General features: G+C 47.7%; 1 protein-coding gene across 1 annotated transcript in view; it reads right to left on the reverse strand.

The window, feature by feature from the left end:
- Positions 1–21454, reverse strand: part of LOC133135334 (inactive ubiquitin carboxyl-terminal hydrolase 53-like) — a 41308-nt gene extending 19854 nt beyond the window's left edge. Inside the window, exons 1-10 of the mRNA XM_061252261.1 lie at positions 21125–21454; positions 18028–18120; positions 17207–17341; positions 13632–13745; positions 12990–13072; positions 12255–12360; positions 9369–9515; positions 7162–7311; positions 4155–4323; positions 732–881 (exon numbers count right to left, since the gene is read on the reverse strand). Coding sequence (XP_061108245.1) covers positions 732–881; positions 4155–4323; positions 7162–7311; positions 9369–9515; positions 12255–12360; positions 12990–13072; positions 13632–13745; positions 17207–17341; positions 18028–18120; positions 21125–21268 — 1291 coding nt within the window. The 5' untranslated portion in view covers positions 21269–21454. The remainder of the gene's footprint in view (positions 1–731; positions 882–4154; positions 4324–7161; positions 7312–9368; positions 9516–12254; positions 12361–12989; positions 13073–13631; positions 13746–17206; positions 17342–18027; positions 18121–21124) is intronic.
- Positions 21455–21739: the final 285 nt, after the last annotated feature.

The raw sequence follows: 21739 nt of genomic DNA on the forward strand, positions 1-21739 counted from the left end.
AATTAATGGGTTCCTTTTAAGGGGTACTTAATTTCAATTAAGGGGCTAGGTATGGTTTTAAATGAATGTATAATAACAACAATAATAACGTATAATTAATGTAATTTTAAGGGATTGGTATTTGACAGTGCCCCTCAGCACACATGCGGCAGGGTCACACCGTATCGCAGGGTTACTCCGTTAATCGCAGCTCTACAAAGTACAAAAGTCTGCGACAGTGCACAAAGGACAAACAGACCTACATTTCAAACTCTCACTTGGCAGTGGATTGTCTGATTTAACGTGTACAACAACACAGTCATTTGTTTTCTCCAGCCTCAAGAGATATCATCACTCTGATCTCACTGTTTATGCATAACACAATAAAACATTACTCCACTCTTGCTGCGTATTAAAGATTAGTTGCCTCATGTTGAAAGAGACTGCATTAATTATCATTTTATCGCCCTGCGCAAAATGGCCGCTCTTCTTTGTGTTCCTGCAGCACGGCCTTGGAGATGAAAAAAGAGAGACACACGAGACCAATTTTGCCGTTGAAAACAGACCGTGTGAGGGAAGTAAATATTCCAAACTATAAGGGCAGCAGGCTTGTTCGTTTCATCTGTTCCCATGGCGATACAGACCTTCATAAGGGTGGAATGCAAAAGCAATAATGAAGATCTCCGCTAAATCCCCCCACCCCCCCCCCACCCCACTCTCGCCACCCTGTCTGCCCCCCCCCAGGGCTGTACCTGGCCCCCGTCCACCGCTGGTCTGGCCCAGCCCCCGGCTGAACCCCCCCGAGGTGCCCTGCTTGAAGCTGTTCTGATTGGACAGGAAGGCCGCTAGGTTCTCCCGGGTCAGGCCCAGTTGGGTGGGTCCGGAGACCGGGCTGTCGAGTACTGTGAAGAGAAGGGGGGGGGGGGGGGCATTGGACATAAATACTTTATTTTTCAGGTAGGAGCACCAACATTACTTTACAGTACATTCCTTTTTCTACAGTGGCTCACCATTTAAAGGTCCCGTATTGTGAATACCGACATTTCCCCTTGCTATGTGAATTAAAGAGTGGTTTGCTAGAATACCACTGTGAAATGCACAGTCCACAAAGAAATCCACACATTACATTACACACAATCCGTATTAAGAAAATGGGCTCTTAAACAAGTCGCTAGGATGTCCGTAACTCTATGATGTCAGAACTATACACTCATTTGCATATGGTGAATGGACATGTAAAACTGGACAGATTATTTCTGCATTCATGAAACCATACAAACGGACCTAACACAAAAACACTGGAATGGTGTACAATGTGGGACCTTGTGGGAACACAAGCACATCTACAGTCATTGAGTTGCATGCAGACACAAGCCAGAGCAATGAAAATCACAATGATAATGATTACTTGAACAGAGACAGTAATGACAAAGATAATAGCTGGGTGGCAGTGCTGTTATTGTGTCAGGCACAGCCAGTCATTAAGTTAAACCCTCTGAAAAACAGCACTTAAAATGCATTTTACCCAACAACTGAGGACTTAAATAGGGAACCTGCAAATACTGCCGTGTTCATGCAGGCACTCTCTCTCACACACACACACACACACACACACACACACACACACACACACAGACACACACACAGACACACACACAGACACACACACAGACACACACACAGACACACACACAGACACACACACACACACACACACCACAGACTTTAAGGATGATCATTAAGAGAGATAAAAGCTAAATAAATCCAGCACTTTATTCCACCAGAGAAATGTAGATCTGTTTCATCAACAACTTCTTGCGTTGCCAAAGGCAATTAGGAGTGGGATTCACCGAATAAATTCAGTGTGCACAAAACATAAATGATTTTTTTCCCCTCTGTAAATTTTCACCCTCTGTGGGCCACAATCTTATAGATTGTACAAAATCATAATTTTAATATTTATATGTACTATACATAAGCCAAAAATGAACTTTTTATCCATTTTAAGTTTCCTCTGAGAAAAGTATTTAATTATTTATTTAACATTTATTTAACAGGGACAAATGCATACAACATTGCTTTATACATAAAATACAAAGTAGATGCCATGCATACGGGTTTATATATAAAATACAAAGTAGATGCCTTGCATGTTCAGGGTTTCTGGCTAATTTGCAACCCCTGTCCCAGGCCAGGCTTTTTAAAATTAAAACAGGAAGTACAGAAGCATTAAACTTAAAATAATACCAAAACATTAAAAAGCAAAACAGATAAAAGACTAGAATAAGGACAAACACTAAAATAAGGGCAAAGACAAAATAAAATAATGTTAATAATACATAAATTCTATGTTCACAGACTTGCTTCAGTTCTGTGAACTCTTGCATTCTACTGAGTTTACTTTTTTTTATCATGAAAGTAAGAAAGTTATCATAATACCCATAGGAGAATTTGGCACTGGTCTTAGAGAAGTTCATTGCATAAGTAATATGGAATTTACATTTTAACCAATCACTGATGTGTCAGTTTACTGGGCTGCCAATCAGAACAGAGGCTGAGGTGAACCCTAACCCTAACCCTAACCCTAACCCTAACCCAGACATCCAATCACTGCACCTGCTGATTTCACCAATCTCTGGATAAAGGGGTGTTAGTTATTCAGGACTGGCTGGAATGAAAACGAGCGGACTCTTGGCCCTCCATGGCATACGATTGGACTCCATTGGTTAGACACGACAAACTTTACATCAAAAGGAATGCTCATTATTTTCCCCCGTTTAAAAAACAAAGCAAAAAAGTACAAATACATTTTTATCTTGTGGCTTAATTAGCATACTTTAAATGCAGGGGGGGAAAGTTCTCTCTCACAAGGTTGTTACATTTTAAGCCTCGTGTTTTGAAGCAGGAAAGTCTGTTTAATGCCGATGGAGTTTAGTTTGCACAGAAGCAGCACCTGCCCCAGCACAAGATCTCACGACAGGACTCAGGAGGTGCGAGTGATGAGAGAACGTGGGCAAACAAACGTGAATCCCCTTCCTCTCCTTCTCCAAAAGACCCGTCTTCCACCAAAACTAACATTTGTTTTCCATTTACTAACCCCCGAATCCGCACGAGGGAGAGAAGCTCCACGGAACGCCAGCTCTGCGTTCAGGCCACATCCTTCCCATCATGCCACGGTGAGCGGGTTCGCTCCGGTTCACGCGAGGACACCGGGAGAACTTAAACCAAGAAGAAGACTCTGGCACCGGTCATAAGCGCTACTTCCAAATCATTAGTGCTCCTCCTCTACGCAAAACTTCCAAAGACTGCACAGCCGTCAAGCTGGAGTAGCTGAGCTCCCCCCCATCCGTCCCCAGCTGTAATTTTGATTAAGTCTGTGGGATATCGAGGTAATGCAGGAAGAAAACTCCAAAAACTCCAATTAAAATCTGGTAAAAATAACAACACACACATGGAAACGCCTATGCAGAATCACAGGACAAATATGTGAGATTCACCAAAATTAAACTAGGAACATCTGACAATAATTACACCCACTGGTTACGTAGACTACCAAGAAAGACATACAGGAGCTTTAAGCTAAACTTTCAATTTGGCATGAAGTCAAGTTTGAAGGCACTATGTCCGTATTTCCAACAAAAAGAATGAAGACTATTGTCCAAATCCACATAAATAAATATACCGTCTTAACTGACTGGCAGGTATGTCTACACCAATAGATTATTAGATTACAGCTACACTTCTCGAGAGCCGTTTCCGCACATTTAAAGCACCATTGGCAAGTCCAAATGTAAATATTATAATATTTAAACAGTGTAGTGCAGCCATGGACGTCCATGGTTCTGAATGAATGAACGCGCAGCCGGTACCCTTCCACACGGCGTGTGGACATCACAAGGGCGTACGGTTCATTTCCGAGAAAAACGTAGCGGAGCGTGGAAAACATCAGCGCTCATTTCCCCTTTCTAAACAAAGAGCGCACAAGGCCCCGGGGAAGGGCTACGGCCGCAGAAAGAGTGCGGAAACCTTTATGACTTTAAACGTCACAGACGGGGACACTGAAACGTCACAGACGGGGACACTGAAACGTCACAGACGGGGTCACATGGGACAGCGAAGCTACTCGCGCGCCGGAGCCCCGAACGGAAAACCCCCGGAAACGCCGCCTCCCTCACCTCCTGCGTCTCCGTTGATGGGCGAGCGGTCGGCGGGCAGCATGGCGGTCTGCTGAGGGGCGTCGGCCATGGAGACGGCCACCCCGTCGGGGTTGGCGTAGAACAGCAGGAGGGGCTGCAGGTGGCCTCGGATGCACTTGGTGACCACATCCTTCCATTTTGTGCCCACCTACGAAAGAGGATGGTAAATGGTAGGCCTTTTTTTATAGTGCCTTTATCCATAGCGCTTCACAATTGATGCTTCTCACACACACACACACACACACACACACACACACACAATAGGGAACCTGAAAGTTTGATAATAGTGACGTGTTCATGCAGGCAGGCACGCACGCACAACCAGCCAGTCAGGAGCAATTAGGGGTTCCTTCATCCTTCAACTTAAATTGAACCGTAGAACTTGGCCAACAAAATCAGCTTATTTCACTCAAAATCCCTCTTATATGAAAAAACATCCTAACTGGGTAATGTTGAGAGCGCTGCAAAACGCATCACCTCCCTTGACATCCAATTTTAAACTTATTACCAGAAATACAGGCGCATTTCACCCGCGGTGGCTGGCCGCGTGCGCCCGGCAAAGCCGCAAAGGGCGACTCCAGGCGAACAGATGCTGGCGAGCCGGTTAATTAACGCAAAGGGAATAAAACACAAGCTGTTGAGGCAGCCGTCAGACCCGGAGCATCCGATATAACCTCCCAGAATGCATTGGGGCGACTGAGTAACGAAAGGCAGGCCAGGTTAGCATAGCAAGCTTACAGTAAAGCTCTCAACCACATCATTACTATACGTACACCAGGTGTATTTCAAACCTGCCTAAATATATCTCACTCATTTCATATAGCGACTGTAATTGCACTCAAAGCTCATGTCAGCTATACCTGAAGAACCTCTATGTTCCTCGGTTATAGGTCTGTATTAATTAGGTGCTTTAGTTGCAATTCAGGGTCAATACATTAATTTCTTTTTTACAGTATAGGAACATATTTAAAATACATATCACAAAACTTCACAACATATTGGCTAATATACAAACTATCTCTCTAGGACACTGCAATACATTACACGGCTGTAAAATACACTCATTTGATATCCAGAAAAGGGCCAGTGAGTTCCATGAAGGGGCTGGAAGAGGCGTAAATACAGCCCAGTTTGGGGCACGTCTGGGGCCAGACGGAGAGGGTGATATAGTGGGTGTAGCGGTAGCCGCTACAGTAGGTGAGCGCAGGCTGGATGCTCATAAACTAACAGGACCGAGCTGCACACACAGCAGCACCCGCTGATGTACAGCACACAGACGGGCCCAGAGCACGCTCGTATTTCAACACACTGATAAACACACACGTGTGTGCGCACAGAGAGACACACACACACACACACACACACACACACACACACACACACACACACAGACAGACAGACAGACAGACAGACAGACAGACACGGACAGACAGACACGGACAGACAGACAGACAGACAGACAGACAGACAGACAGACAGACAGAGACGCACACAGATGGGCAGACACATATACAGGCCTGGTGCCCACTTGTATTTCAGCACACTGTTAAACACACAGAAACACACAAGCGCACACAGAGAAAAACACACAGAAACACACACACACACACACACACACACATATACACACACACACACACAAATACACACATACACTCTCACAAACTGACACAAATAAATACAGACACACAATGACTACACTGTTAGGTTTACACGCTGGATCTCATCACAGCTCTGTGTAGGCCGTCTCCACACAGCTCCCAGCATGCTCTCTACTCAGTGGAGCCCAATGAAGCACATTCCTCCACCCACCCCTCTGTCTTCTTCAGCAAGCTGCTGATAAACACCAGCAAAGGCTGCCATGTTCTCTCAGCCCGTATTCATCAAGCCTCTCAGGGCAGGTCAACTGACCAGAACTCAGCTGGGTAATTGTTTTATAGATGATTGATAAATAGTCCTCTTTCATGAATCTTGCAGTATCCAAGCCATCACTAGAATGAAAAAGGTGGGGGTGGGGTTGGGGTGTGCTTGACTGGTACTTTGCCACTGGTTGAGAGTTTTTTCCCCCACTAGGGAGGTTTCTGTTTTTGTGCTTGCTATTTTGGGGTTCAGGTCTGGCGTTTGCTCCTATTTCCCCTTCGGTCACTCTGTAAAGTGTCTTTGTGGCAGTCTTCTGTAAAAAGCGCGATACAAATAAAAGCGAATTTGGTGTCACCAAGCTTCAGTGCGTTGGCAATACATTGGAAACAGATGTTTGTCTGCGTGGTGTGGCACAGTTTTCTGCTTTTTACACTGACTAATCTGTGGAAAGCACTGTTCGCTTTTTCTGTCCCTGTACATTACATGTATTTAGCAGATGTTTTTATCCAAAGCGACATATAATAAGTGCATACCAAAGGTCACAGTAACAACTACAGAACAATGGTTGAATAGGGTACAATTCACAAAGTACCAGTTGTGCACAGTCATGAACACAAAGTCTGTATGCTGCCTCTTCTCGGAGGATACTATAAACCCAGAGAAAGGAGTCTTGTGAAAACCATGTGTCAGGGTAGAGAGTTATGGGTAGACAGCTATGGCTGCAGACAGTCCTGTATTAACCAAGACGCCCCATATTTCACTCAAAACTGGCCTGTGCCAGGTCCAAACTCTGGATAACTGCCCAGCGTTATCCAGAACTGTCCTGCAAATTTGACTTGCCATTGATGAGATGAATTACAGGATGGCGACACACACAGAAGCAGAAAACAGGAGACTGAAAATGCAATCTGTAGCACTCATAAATAACCCACCAGACTCAGGCGGTCATTTTGTTTCCAAGCACCACAAATGGAAAACCTTTGATTAATACCTTTTCCCCAACACCCCAGCTTGCACGGGTTGTGTCCCATACCGGGGTGAGGGAATGCTGGGTAATGTACACTGGGGTGCTGGATGACCCGGAAGTGAAAAGGGCCAACGGGCCGAACCTGAAACGCACACGCACCTCTTTCACAGTGGCGTCGTCGAAGTAGACCCATTTGGAAGACTTGGTGTGGTAGGCGAAGGCACAGTAATGGCGGCTGTAGTAGCAGATCATGGCCACCAGCTGAAGCTCGCTCTTCTTGGCGTTCTCGTCCGTGACCCTGTAGAAGAGCTGACACACGCACACGCACACGCACACGCACACGCACACGCACACGCACACGCACACGCACACACACACACACACACACACAAACACACAAACACACAAACACACACAAACACACACAAACACACACAAACACACAAACGTTATTATCCCTCCGGACAGGAATGCCTGGTCAATGACTAACTATACTGCAACATGGTTGCTGGGCAGAGTGTTTTGGTAAGTTTGGTTAAAAATTAAATTTTAACAGAATGTGTCCCCTTGAGCATGTGGGTGTTGTTGGTTTAAAAAAAAAAAATCTATTTGTATTTTTCTATGCTTTGGCAACACGGATATTTATTTGTCATGCCTGAGTGCGTAAGGGCATGAGAGAGAGAGGAGAGAGAGAGGGAGAGGGAGAGGGAGAGGGAGAGAGCATGTGTCTTTGCATGTGTCCATGCAAACACAGGTGTGCGTCACAGAAGTTTGTTTCAGCCATGTTACAGAGGGGGTCCCCCTGCCTGGTCTGTGGGGGGCAGATGGTGCGAGCCCAGCTCTTTTCCCTCAGTCTGCCTGCTTCCCGGCTGAATGGTCGGTTTCTTGGGTGACCTTGTACAATGTATTCCAGGGATTTTACCCCCCCCCCCCACTCCTTCCTTCTTTTTTTAAACAACCGAAAACATCACGTGTCTCAGTGGAAGAATGAATCAGGCCTTTTGTTAAACTCGAGAGTTCTATTAGTCTAATCCGTGACTGGAATGTATGCAAATTCAGAGAAGAATGGGACACAAAATGGAGAACTCTCTGGATGGCAGAACCCACGATAGCTCCTTGTGCGTTTGGACATTTTATGGGCCCCGGAGGAACGACCTACACGTCAGACGCATACAGCAACATGGCAAAGAGGAACAGACTCGTGAAGAGGAACAGATTAGTGCCGAACACCCAGGAATACATTTTTACTGAACGAATGAGGAGAGCTGGAACTCACAGCTTTTTTTCTTTTTTTTTTTAATTAACAGAACAGGACAAGCCTGACATTTTCATGTCGAAAACACTTTTGAGGAATGCATTGTAGATGCTGACACCTCAATATTACCTAGTTCTGTTCTTCAAAATGCGTCAGTGCCTTGAAAACTTTAAGAGTAGTTTTCTAATCTATCAGTGCAACCTAGGCGGGAAAGATTACTTTAATAAGCATGTCTTAATCTCGTTAGGTTTAGACCCCCCCTTCTGCATTTCTTCCACATTATTCCAAGACTTTATTAGTTTCTCTAAAGCAAACTAGACACTTAAAATAGTTACAGGAAAAAAACCCGCTTGCACGTTTACATTTTATTTTGGGTGTTCGAAAACAACCGCTTCATCAACATGTCAACGTGTCTGCGCCCATGCTTTAATTCACAAAAACACTTGACATTTAGGAGTCTGGAAGGCAGCAGAGCTGGCCCGGCTGTCACTCTCTCTGTGCTGAAAGGGCATCGCAGGGAAGCTGACTCGTCTATGAGGGTTAGTCACTTTGTTTTTATGCCAGTCTCTGTTAGTGCATTCTCCTGCGTCTGGCTCAGGGCAAGAAGAGTGGTGGCCTGACAGAGTGCATGTTTTACATTTTCTACAATATCACACAAAATAAAAACTTGGATAAATAAACTTTTTTTTTTCTTCTTTTTTTTCCCCCGAACTGGGTGGTAGAAATTGAAGTCACACTTCAATTTTGCTCTATACTATTCCATTCAAAGGAGTTTCAAACAGTCTTTTAGAAGTAGTGGTTATCTGCATTACTGTCACCTTCCTGTCAGCTTTGACCACTCTGACCCTTCTCCTCTGACCTCTCTCATTAACGACGTGTTTCGGCCCACAGAGCTGCTACACACTGGATGTTTTTTGGTTTTCCGCACCATTCTCTGCAAACTCTAGAGACCGTTGTGCAAGAAAATCCCAGCAGTTAGAAATACGTAGAATAAGTAGCTGTACAGGTGTTCATAATGAAGTGCTCAGTGAGTGCATGTCTAAATGTATCCGGCCATGCAGTCGGCCATTTTGGAGGTGTCCAGTCGGCCATTTTGGCTCCTTGCTCTTACCCCAGAGAGGTTGAGACTGGGCCCCAGGCAGCGGATGATGTCCTCTGTGAGGTCTGACTGCTCGGCGTCCCACACGAAGCCGATAGTGACGATCTCTGGGCAGTTCATCAGCACACGCCGGATCCTGATCCTCTGTCCGCAGTTACTCTACAGCAGGGCGGAGGGGTACGTTAGAGCCCAATCAGTCTGCGCAAAGGCCCAAGGCACTTTCCTTTACTCAGTAAAGCCTGGAAGGCAGCAGCTTGTAGAAAGGATTAGTGTAGAACACTAATCGCGGTTCAGCAAACTAGCTAGCTCAGTAACATAGATACAGATAGACATGATAAAAAATACATTAAAGAAAAGCTGCCTGTGAAGTAGTGCGTACACATGATCTGACTGAGCTGAACCTGCTGCCCTCCAGACTTTGGTCTGCAAGGAGGGAAAGGACCACGGGCCTGTGGGGAGGGACACATAAGCACAATCCCCCTTTACAAAGGGCGACAGGATGAGTTAAATATGCACAAATATAGATATGTTAATACACGCACGTACGTTAAATGCACACTGCAGGACGTAATCCTGACCTTGAACCACAATGGAAATACGTATTGGATTTGACTCCGCTGGACTCAATGATTTTTTGTTACACATTTTAACTTGTTTGTGTGTGTGTGTGTGTGTGTGTTTGTGTGTGTGTGTGTGTGTGTGTGTGTGTATGTGGGTGTGTGTGTGTCACACATGTCAAAGAGTGGAAAGGACACAAAGGAAACAAAGAAAGAGGAACGGTTATGATTCATCTTTGGCACATAGTTGTCATCTCTGATTTAAAAAAAGAAAAAAAAGAAGACAGATACAACAGGAAAATGGTGGTGTGTGATTGGCTCCTTCCTCTCTACTACACTTCCCATTTGATCTTATTACTGCTGCATTGCATTTTGGGTATGATCTTGACAATTACCCATTATATTTCTTAAACCAGTATTAAATAACATGCACCTGCTCCACTGGACTTGGATCCCAAAACTATCCCTAAACCTCCCTAAAGACCCACTGTGGCTTTCAGGTTATGATCTGATATGATGTTTTGGGGACACTGGGGATAAGGGCCCACATGCACGTTACAGCTTCACTTTAAAAGCGCTGCCTCAGCGGTTCCGGGCAGACAGCAGGGGGTGTGGGGGGTGAGACAGGGCATCCGAAATAGAGCTCAGGTCCGAGGCGCGAGGTACAAAGTGCTGGTGAAGGGTCGCCGTCGTCGAGAGAGAGACGACAGGGCGATGGCGGGTATTTATACCGCCGCGCCGTGAGAATGGTGGAGTCTCCTTTCACGCTGCGGAAAAACCCAGCGGCAGGGATCAGGGAACCCAACACCGCCCAGGTAACCCAACACCGTGCCGGGCCTCGCGTTCAGACCGAGCACCCTACCCACAATCCCTCTGCAAACCAGGAAGACACGAGCCGGGGTCAACCGCAGTGCCAGGACAGGAAACATTCAGATCAGAGACACAACCGCACTGTCAAAGACTGGCCTGTACATTCATTAACAAACGCATAAATATTTATGCACTTATTAGCATGGGATGCATTCGTCAGAATGAGGGAACGATGGAAGAGGCTAAAGTACTTTATCATTAATTTATTACTAACATTATTAATAATTATAATATCATTATAGTCATTATTAAATGTTGCTATTAGGCTCATTGTTGAGTGAGCCTACAGGTTGAACAGAAGAGGTTATATGTCTGAACTACATCGTGTGTAAGCCTGCACCTCGAACTGTAAGACGAGCGAATAATCCTTTTCCTGCTCTGTAAACCGATCTTGAGCGTGAAGTGCATGACTAACTCTGGAATGAGACCAGACCAGCACACTCCAGACCCGACAGCTTGGAGACAACACACTCCAGACCCGACAGCTTGGAGACAACACCACAGCCCACTCCAGACCCGACAGCTTCGAGACAACACCACTGCACACTCCAGACCCGACAGCTTGGAGACAACACCACAGCCCACACCAGACCCGACAGCTTGGAGACAACACCACAGCCCACACCAGACCCGACAGCTTGGAGACAACACCACTGCACACTCCAGACCCGACAGCTTGGAGACAACACCACAGCACACTCCAGACCCGACAGCTTGGAGACAACACCACAGCCCACTCCAGACCCGACAGCTTCGAGACAACACCACTGCCCACTCCAGACCCGATAGCTTCGAGACAACACCACTGCACACTCCAGACCCGACAGCTTGGAGACAACACCACAGCACACTCCAGACCCGACAGCTTGGAGACAACACCACAGCCCACTCCAGAACCGACAGCTTGGAGACAACACCACTGCACACTCCAGACCTGGCTTGATGCAAACGATGCCAGCGCATTAAAAATGCAGTGTGTCGCGACGTTTTGGCCGTAGACCAAACAACCTTGGCTCCGCGGCACATCCAGTCAGCTTTAAACACGCATTCGGTTACAGAGACAGCGGATCTCAGCTGACAGACAGACACAAATGAACGCTTCCTGTGTGTGTGTGTGTGTGTGTGTGTGCGTGTGTGTTTGTACACATGCGCATGTACCTGTGTGTTTGGATGTGTGGGTGTGTCTACATTTGTGTGTGACGCCAGACCCTTGGGCCATCGGAAAAGCAGTGGGGTGATAAACCTGAACACTTCCCGGCCTAAACACAATACATCCCCCTTCTTCACCACAGTCATTCTGACTCACACCACCCCACTGCCCACCGCTCAGTTCCAGCTAAACGCATGACTCACGCCTCACAAAGAGGACAACAAATCAAAGGAGCAGGGGGCCTTGCAATGTGACGCGACACCAGGCATCTAGCTGGACAGGCCTGCATCATTCTGGACAGGCACTGAGGGAGACACCTACCGGGCAGTTCCTGAGGTCCCCGAAGGTGCTGGCGTCCTGCAGCAGCTCCCCGAACATGTCGTACCGAAGCCGGTCGTTCCGCTCCAGAACGCGGTCCACCTGCTGGCTGGGAAATCAGGGGAGAGAGAGAACGCCATTTTAAAAGGGGACTCCAGCCATATACAACTTAACGATCTCATTATTAGGACGGTTATACAATTTCAAAAGGGCTGCGATTCCTACACAGGGCACTCGATATGGATGTGCATGCCATCAAATTAAAGCTGACAACTTGATTGATTTGAATGTTCATACAGTACAGCCAGACGGAAAGAATCGTGTCGGAATTTAAGCTCTTTAAAACTGTGTCACTGTCCAAATATGGACCTTACTGCATCACTTAATACTTCAGCCTACAAAGAACATGCATTGAGCCCTGGCCCAAACGATGATGTCATCAGCGATAACGTTTCAGAAAGGTGCAGAAAATCTTCCTAACTCCTACTGCTGTGATTGTGATTTTTGAAACGGAGGAAACAATACATTTGTCACCAGTAAATTGATATCTCCATAAATTTTTTTAAAAAGATGTCATATCAAGATGACATAATTCCTTAAAATGGTCTTTTGCAAACAGATCTGCAGACAGAAACATTTAGTCACAAATGGTAGTAAAGGTAATCCCAAAGCACTGCTTTGACTGAATGTGGCCAGCCAATAGGGGCATGCGGTGTCACCGGTGGGGGCGGGGCTTACCAGAGAGCGGTGGTGGAGACGTAGTGCACCAGCTCAGTGAACGGGAGAGGGTCTGAGGAGGCCCCACATGTCCTGCACACGGACTGCAGGGAGAGAACCCAGCATCAGCCCAGAAACCACGTACACACAACAAACAACAAACAACACACACACTGCCACACACACTGCCACACACACAGCCACACACACAGCCACACACACAGCCACACACACAGCCACACACACAGCCACACACACAGCCACACACACAGCCACACACACAGCCACACACACAGCCACACACACAGCCACACACACAGCCACACAACACGACCTGTCCATCCTGTTACTGGAGGGTTGGGACCCGACCTGGGTAAAATACGTAACCGTATTCGGATTCAAATACTTTTCTATGCTTTACTGAGCTTGTCTGGTGTATATCTGGTCTCGGAAATACTCTCAAAGAGCAAACCCTGCCTTCTGGTCCTCTTGGTTGGCCCAATTGCAACAGACAAGATCAATCCCAGCACAAGAAGAACATTTGAATCCAAAACAATTATGTATTTCACCCAGGTCTGGTTGGGATAACCATCAGCACTAGGTGCTTTTCTGGAAGGCTCTGGAGGAGGATGGGGGGGGGGGGCAGGCGTGAATTTCCTCTACCTGCTCGTAAAGCGTCATGGCGAACTTCTGGTGGGTGATGCAGGACTTTGACGTGCAGCTGTCGGTCTCTGAGTCAGGCACAATGTGGAGGTGGATCCGCTCCAGAATGTTCTCCTGTAGAGACACGGACACAAAACCCATATCAGGTCCTGTACCCACGTTAGGACACAAAACCCACGTCAAGTCCTGTACCACAGTCCTATATCAGAGCCTGTCTCTTCAGAGGTTGAGCTGGGTAACACTTTCTGGGTTTAAAAAAAAACCCCCAATATATATTATTTCACTAAGTTTCTGATAGGCTCAGACAGTTTGTGAGTGCAGTGAAGGATATCGGATGTATTCGCACAAGTTTCTGATCATCCGTCAGCTCTCCAGTAACTGGTAGGGGCACATTCAGAATTTGTGGACTAAAGCAAGAAAATGCATTTCAAGTAACTCAAAAAAAGCCACTGCAGCAAAGTTAAGCCTCCAGAGCAGGTATCAACTCTGGCCCTCAAATCCAATTTTATTTAGGGGGAGGTAATTAACTGAATAATTTGTGTTACTTATTGGCCAGACGGTCTTGGCACCAGACTCCCAGGTAAATGGAGGGTGGACAACCGGCCGTTCTGAGTCGCTGATCCCTGTTCTACGGGCTTCTAGATTAGGCACTGAGATGGTTAGGAATTAAGAAGTCACCAGGTAATAGCTCAGCATGACATTTAAGAGGCTGAACAAATTTATTTTAAACTGCTGAGATCTATATACACTTACACGAGTACACAAAAAAAAAAACCACGTTTAAGAGCAGCAATTATCGCAATTATCGTCGCCACTTCAGAATGGCAAGATATCTTCTGCTGCATTAGAACTTCGCAAGAAAAAAAATTCAATTAAAGTTTCTGAGACTGTGCGCCTACGTGACGAATAATAATAACAAGAAAGAAAACATTTGCAAGAGGTCCCTCCTGAGGCGGACAGTCCCGGGGTCAGAAAGTGAAGGCGCTGCCGGGCGTTTCTTCCACCCATCAGCTCAGCCCGCTGATTTCACTAACGAGCTCTGCTCTACCTCCTGGCCCAAGAACTGCGCTAATTACAAAATCCAGGTGAATGGGAAAAAAAATACTGAGGATATTTCTTCTTTCTGAACCTAGACTATCCACCTCCATCTCCCGCACTAATTTGTTGTTTATAAGGACAGCAGAGCTAGCAGAACTTTCTTGACAAAAATGAGTTGGCGTTGTTTATAGGCCAATTTAATAGGATTTTGATATCGTACATTTGATATCGTACATTGGACATACTTTTAGGGTGTCTGTCATTTTGATCTACGACAAACTGCCCTGCATATCAGTTCTGCTGTGTTAGGATGTGAAACGCTTTGAAGCTCAATACCTGAAAACTACTCAGAACGCAGACGTAACCATATGATCCCAGGGTGAGAGGCTGCTGAAACCTGCTCTAACCGGGCTGGTTCAGGAGAGGAGAGCGGAGCGCAGGAACACACACGGGCGACACGGGCGCGCGGCCCGTTAAAGCGTTCTGTTGTTGTTGGCAGCGGACGGCACGGCCGCAGTCAGTTTAATTTGCTGTTAGTTCATGGGATCCGGCTATTTATTAAACAGATTTACCGGGCTGGAACCGCAGGAATGAGGGGGATTAGACCTGCCTTATAAATGAACACGTTTAAAAAAATAAAATTAAAAAAACCAGGCTCAAGGCAGACGTGGATCTGGGTCAATGGTTTATGTGTTTACGGTCTTGGCAGCCTGAACCGGACTCTCCTCCCTGGTGTTGAACATTGCCCACGTCTGTGCCGACACGACACGCAGGTCTCAACAGCAACATCAGTCACAGGAGGGCTTAGCACTTCCCCCCCATAATCACACCCTCCCTGTGGGAACGACTACAGCTCTGCAACCCCGCTAAACACAACACAATTACACGTCTGTACCGAGCAGGTTTAATTACTCTGAGAACCCCGCGTCTACACGAACACGCACATCCCTACGAGAAGTAAACAGGCCAGGAACACACACAGCTCAATTTACAAACACTGCGTGTGTGTGTGTGTGTGTGTTATAAATATACATACACACACACACATATTCACACACGCACATTATGTACTTGGGTACTTCTGCTTGTTGATGCAGTTATACACATACAAGGTGATGTATATATAATAAAAAATAAAATAAAATAAAAACTTGCACAATGTCATGTAGTACGACCACGGAGGACATCTTGCGCAAACATACAGTACAGCAGCCTGAGGGATCCCAGCATAACGTGACCTCATTTCTGAATGACTGCTGTAGCTCAGTGAAGCCACTCGTATGAACGTCGATGTGCTGCAGCACTGAACCTCAGTGTAAAAGCCACGGGCTCACACATAGAGCACACGCACGTCACTGACAGACACGTGCTGGGTCTGAAACTACATCTCAACCCAACAAACGCGATCACAGACGAGTGAAGCCTACCAGAAGGTTGTAGGCACACAACCCAAATATCTTCTCTGTAGAGGTAGATGGGAAATTAAGCTGTAACACATTTCAGCAAGAGGAGAGAGAGAGAGAGAGAGCTGTGTAACACTCCAGGACTGTATTTGGGTCCTTTCCGGGGGTTAGGGTTATGGCACCCGGTGTAAACTTTCCCAAACGTCTGTTCAACTCCATAAACAGACTGCAGTTTCCTGCCGCGATGACGTCAGGCAGGTTAACATACAAAAACAAAAACAACAACAACAAAAAAATAAATAAAATTGGTTCTTAACCCGTGATAAAGAGAGGAACTGTTTATGGACCTCCTTTGGTAGGTCAGAACGCAGTTCTGAAGTGGTTGAAATGTTATCGTAATGTTGTTGTTGTGAGCAGTAAACCTTTGGTTCGGGAGGGAGAACATACAGGGAGTGGACAACAGTTCCTTTCGGAGCAGTAAAACCTCTGATAATGCTGTCCCTACATAAGCCTGAGTTTATTTTCAGCACAGGTGGGCAACGAGAGCCGTATCCGTTTCAGGTCTCCATGCCAACTCCTGGCCTTATTGCTGCATTATCTCTTAACATTTACACACTCTGAGATTTTAGCTACAGATCACGATAAGCAGGTGAATGGCAGCCAAAGTTCTTGTTACCCGATTTGCAGCATTTTACTGTGATCTAATCTGTGAGTGTACCAGTGTTCGTGTGCAGCCAATTAGAGCTCAGAGTAATTGCTGGAAACAAAAACCTGCATACACACTCGCACCCCCCAGGACCAGAACTGCCCATCCCTGATTTAGAGACTCCCACTTATTCAAAAGAAGATGTAATGAATGTGACCACAACACAGGTCACTGTGGGTGATGAAACAGGCCAGAATAGTGCAGGGTCCTGTCAGGGGAATAGGGGGTCCTGTCCGGAGATGGGGGAGCGAAAGAGAGACAGAGAGAGAGAACACTCTCCAAACCTCGCCTGACCATTCGTCACCGCGCGTCTCCTTTCAGCGCGTCTCCTCTGGCCAGTGGCAGAGCCCAGGGGGGCTCCTCTGGCCAATGGCAGAGCCCGGGGGGTCTCCTCTGGCCAATGGCGGAGCCGGGGGGGCGGGACTTACGAAGCACTCTGCGGCGTCGTCCATGTAGCCCAGCTGGAAGCGCTGCTCGTCCTTGAAGGTCTCGGCCAGGGCGTGGCGCAGGCTGTCCGAGGGCAGCGCCCTCTCCCTGCTGTCCCGGAACTGCGTGAAGAGGCTCTGCGGAGCGGAGGGGGGGGGGGGCGAGGTCAGCCAAGCGCCAACACCCGAGAACAGGAGGGTGGCCAAACCTGCACCCTGAGTGTTTAAACGCACACGGGGTGTGTGTGTGTGCGACACGGTGTGTGTGTGTGAGAAACAGGGGGGGTGTGTGTGTGTGTGTGTGTGTGTGTGTGTTTGTGTGAAACAGGGTGTGTGTGTGTGTGTGTGTGTGTGTGCGTTTGTGACACAGGGTGTCTGCACAGACAGAAGCAATCTTACTTTTGTGGTCTGTGGTACACAAATACACACACACACCACACGCACAACAAAGGCCAGTTTTGCAGGGCTGAAAGGCCTGTTCTTGGCGTTATGTTATGGAGCTCGCTGTGAAATCGGGGGAGTGACCAGAGTACAGTGAGACAGTGGGAGGGGTCAGTGAGACAGTGGGAGGGGTCTGTGAAACAGTGGGAGGGGCCAGTGAGAGGGTGGGAGGGGCCATTGAGACAGTGGGAGGGACCAGTGAGAGGGCGGGAGGGGTCTGTGAGACGGTGGGAGTGGCCAGTGGGACAGTGGGAGGGGTCTGTGAGACAGTGGGAGGGGTCTGAGACAGTGGGAGGGGTCTGAGACAGTGGGAGGGGTCTGAGACAGTGGGAGGGGTCTGAGACAGTGGGAGGGGTCTGAGACAGTGGGAGGGGCCAGCGTACCTTCAGGGCGCAGAATATGCAATCCTCCCCAAGGCAGAAATGACCAGGAAGCTGCCTCAAGCTCCGCCTGAAAATATCCAGCTGCCACAACACCTGCACAGAGAGCAGTGAGTTAGAGCTGCTATACACACTCTCACACACACACTATACACATTCTATACACACACACTATACACACAGCACCTGCACAGAGAGCAGTGAGTTAGAGCTGCTACACACACACACACACACACACACACTGCATCTGCACAGAGATCAGTGAGTTAGGGCTGCCACACACACACACACACACTATACACACACTATACACACAGCACCTGCACAGAGAGCAGTGAGTTACGGCTGCTACATACACTATACAAACAGAAACACACACACAATACATTACACACGCAAACACCACCACCACCCCCACCCCCCGCCACACACACACAAACTTTAAAATTACATTAATTTCTATATACAAGATATTTTTCAATATAATGCCTATCCAATGCACCCCCAAATGCACTTTATTTGCCAAGCCTGTCTTGCCGAGTTGAAGACGGTCTACAGTCAGTCTGTAATCAGAGCATTTACTTTTCCCATCCTCACAGACCTGTTCCCACACACCTCTACAGGAGTGTGACTCCCCCATGCAGGTGCACAGACGCCTTACAGCCTGCAGCACAGGGAGCACAGCACAGGTAACTCAGGTAACGCAGCTAACACAGGTAACGCAGGGAAGATAAGATGAGACACTTCATTGAGTAAAGTGCAGTGCAGCACCCAGGGACCAACTCCAGTTCTGAGGTGCAGCCTTGGTCCCAGAACTTCATTCTTGTGAGGCAACAGTCCAAGCAGTGGTAATCCCTACACCACCGTGCCCGCCTGGAGATCAGGTAGCAGAGGGAGCACAGGGCCCAGGCCAGACTTCCAGAAGGGCAGCCAGGCCAGAGGAAGGGCGTAGCAGGCCCTGGTAAATATTTTGGTTTGGAGAAACACGCAGTGACTCAGAGTGAGACAGGATGAGGCAGGCCGGCCACACGGAGCTGCCGCCTGGTGTTTAATCAGCTTCTTCCCCTTCCCACACGGACCTCCTCCTCTTCCTCCTCCTCCTGCTGCTGCTGCTCCCCCTTCCCACACACGGACCTCCTCCTGTTCCTCCTCCTCCTCTTCCTCCTCCTCCTCCTCCTCTTCCTCTTCCTCCTCTTCCTCCTCTTCCTCCCCCTCCTCCTGCTGCTGCTCCCCCTTCCCACACACGGACCTCCTCCTCTTCCTCCTCATCCTCCTTTGGAGCCGCAGCCCCAAACCGGAAATCAGCCGCTGTGATTTACACGGAGACTGTTCACCTACACCGCAGACAGGGTCCAAACGGCGTTAGGGGATCTCTGCCTCGACTACCTGACCTGACAACAGCGTCGCCAGATTTATAACTGAACAAAACTAAGCAGCCAAAACCGAGCTTCGTTTTTATTTTTTATTTTTGACCCCTCCAAATTCAAGCCGTATCGTCTCAGAACCGGTGACTGTGATTCTGAGGCCGAGTCCCTCCCTCGGAGCAGGGAGCCAATTATGCTGCACCACGTGAGCTGTCCAAACGAGGCTTTGGCAGGACTGGGGGTTTGCAACTGCAACAAACTCATGCCCACATCAAGGTCCGTTACTGCCCGTACGGCACCACGGCTCCGGGCTTCGTCTCTGAGGCTCATTTCCTGGTCTTGATGAGAGATGCTGCTCACTTGCGCCACTGCGGTTGGCTCCAGTGTAGCTGTTTCTCCCTTTCAATGTCAATGGAAACTATACGGCAAAAATACTACAATATTTCTTCCCCACAGGAAGGTGTAGTCACAATCTGTGTTTGTCTTCATTTAATGTGCCAATTTTCTTGAAGTTATTGTGTTATTAGGACAATACATTAATAATTTATACTGAAATAGACCTTGTATTAGAGTGCAGCGTGTGACCACTGGGGGCAGTAAGCAAAACTAACTGCCAATATGCAAACCTCAGGTTGCCAACAATAAGTGAAGAAGAAGCCATAACAATCCAACCTGCAGCAGTGTACAGAAGATTAGCTGAATTTAACAACACCTGGTAATGTGGAACTTCTCTCAATGAACAACAGCCATAACCAGGCTTACACTTTTATATCAAGGTCAAACAGATGGTTACACTTTTGAACACTGAACGCAGACACATCAAATGTCCTGTTGAAGTCTTTCTACACCCTAACAAATTAACCTGTTTTAGGTATCATTCCACTGGAGTCATTGCAAATCTTCCCATTACATGGGAAAGCCAGCTTGTTTACTGCTCTCTTCTAGGAAACACTGCAAGCAGGGTAATTAATGGTCTATCTTCAGCCAGTCTTAGGAGACACCCAACTAATCCATAGCTGGAATCAATGCGAGACAGGACTGTGTTAATAACACTAAACATCCCCCGAAAAGGTAAACAGTAATACTATAGTATTTGTTTCCGTACGGGAGGAAATCTTTTGATGTGTGTGCAGAAGCTAAGTGTGTCATTACCAAACCGGTTGTTTAATTCTCTACAGTCTCATTGGTAGAGAAAAGGTTTCTTCTCCTTGTGCCTTTAATGAGTGCATTCAGAGCCTACACACAGAAGAACATGCAAGAGCAAGCACGTACACATAGCTGCAGATAAAACAGTGCGTCTGTGCACACTCACACAAACACACACACTCACACATACACAAGACATGCATGTACTGTACACACACACACACACGAAATGCATGTACTGTACACACTCACACAAACACACACACACACACACACACACACACACACACGACATGCATGTACTGTACACACTCACACAAATACACACACACACACACACACACACACACGACATGCATACTATATACATATACACATCTGTACACAAAACATAGGATATGCTTGAGCGCACACATACATGCATAAACAAGCACACACACAAATAGATCAAATCATTCATCATTAATCATTCCACCAGACCCAAGAGGGTCCATTGCTACACCTCCACAGGAGCAGCAGCAGCAGTGAGAGGGACACAGGTGCGTGGGAGGTGCCTTTCTGCAGGGGGGGGGGGGGCAGGTGTCACTCACCTGCACGGCGCTGTTGAGGAAGCAGCTGTTCTGGCCGGGCTCGTTGAGCAGGCCCTTGGTGGGGGCCAGGGACAGCATGCTGCCGGCGGGGTAGGACTTCCCCAGATTCCCCCCCGGCTTCCTGAAGAACTTGGTCCATGCCATCGGAGTGAAGGTCCAGCCACGCGCAGGAGGGTAAAAATAAGAGTTCACTCAGGGGAGCGCTCAGGCTACAGAGAGCCTTTGGAAGATTCCGGAAAACGTCGCTTTATATCCCGCTCGCGGCCGCTGTCCGCCAACGCGCCGGCGCCTGGTTCCTCGTGCCGACTCAACAGCCGAGAGATTCCAACATGGCCCCCCCACCCCTCCCCAAACGAACCCCCTCTCCACCACCCCCCCCACCCCCCCAGTCCTGGAAATGTCTTTAGGGGAGTGTCTTAAAGCAAACGCCAGAAACTAAACCAACAACAACAACACCACCACAAAAAAAGAAAAGAGAAAGGAAAAGTCAGTGGCGAGGACGGTGTTTGAGTCCGGCCCAGAGACCCGGGCTGGCGGAGCGGTAATCCAGGAGATGTGGAGCGGGGCCTTGCCGGGCAGATGCCTCAGCGATCATTCTCCTTCCTCCGCGCGCAC

The sequence above is a fragment of the Conger conger genome, chromosome 8 (assembly GCF_963514075.1).
Source record: "Conger conger chromosome 8, fConCon1.1, whole genome shotgun sequence".
Lineage (NCBI taxonomy): Eukaryota > Metazoa > Chordata > Actinopteri > Anguilliformes > Congridae > Conger > Conger conger.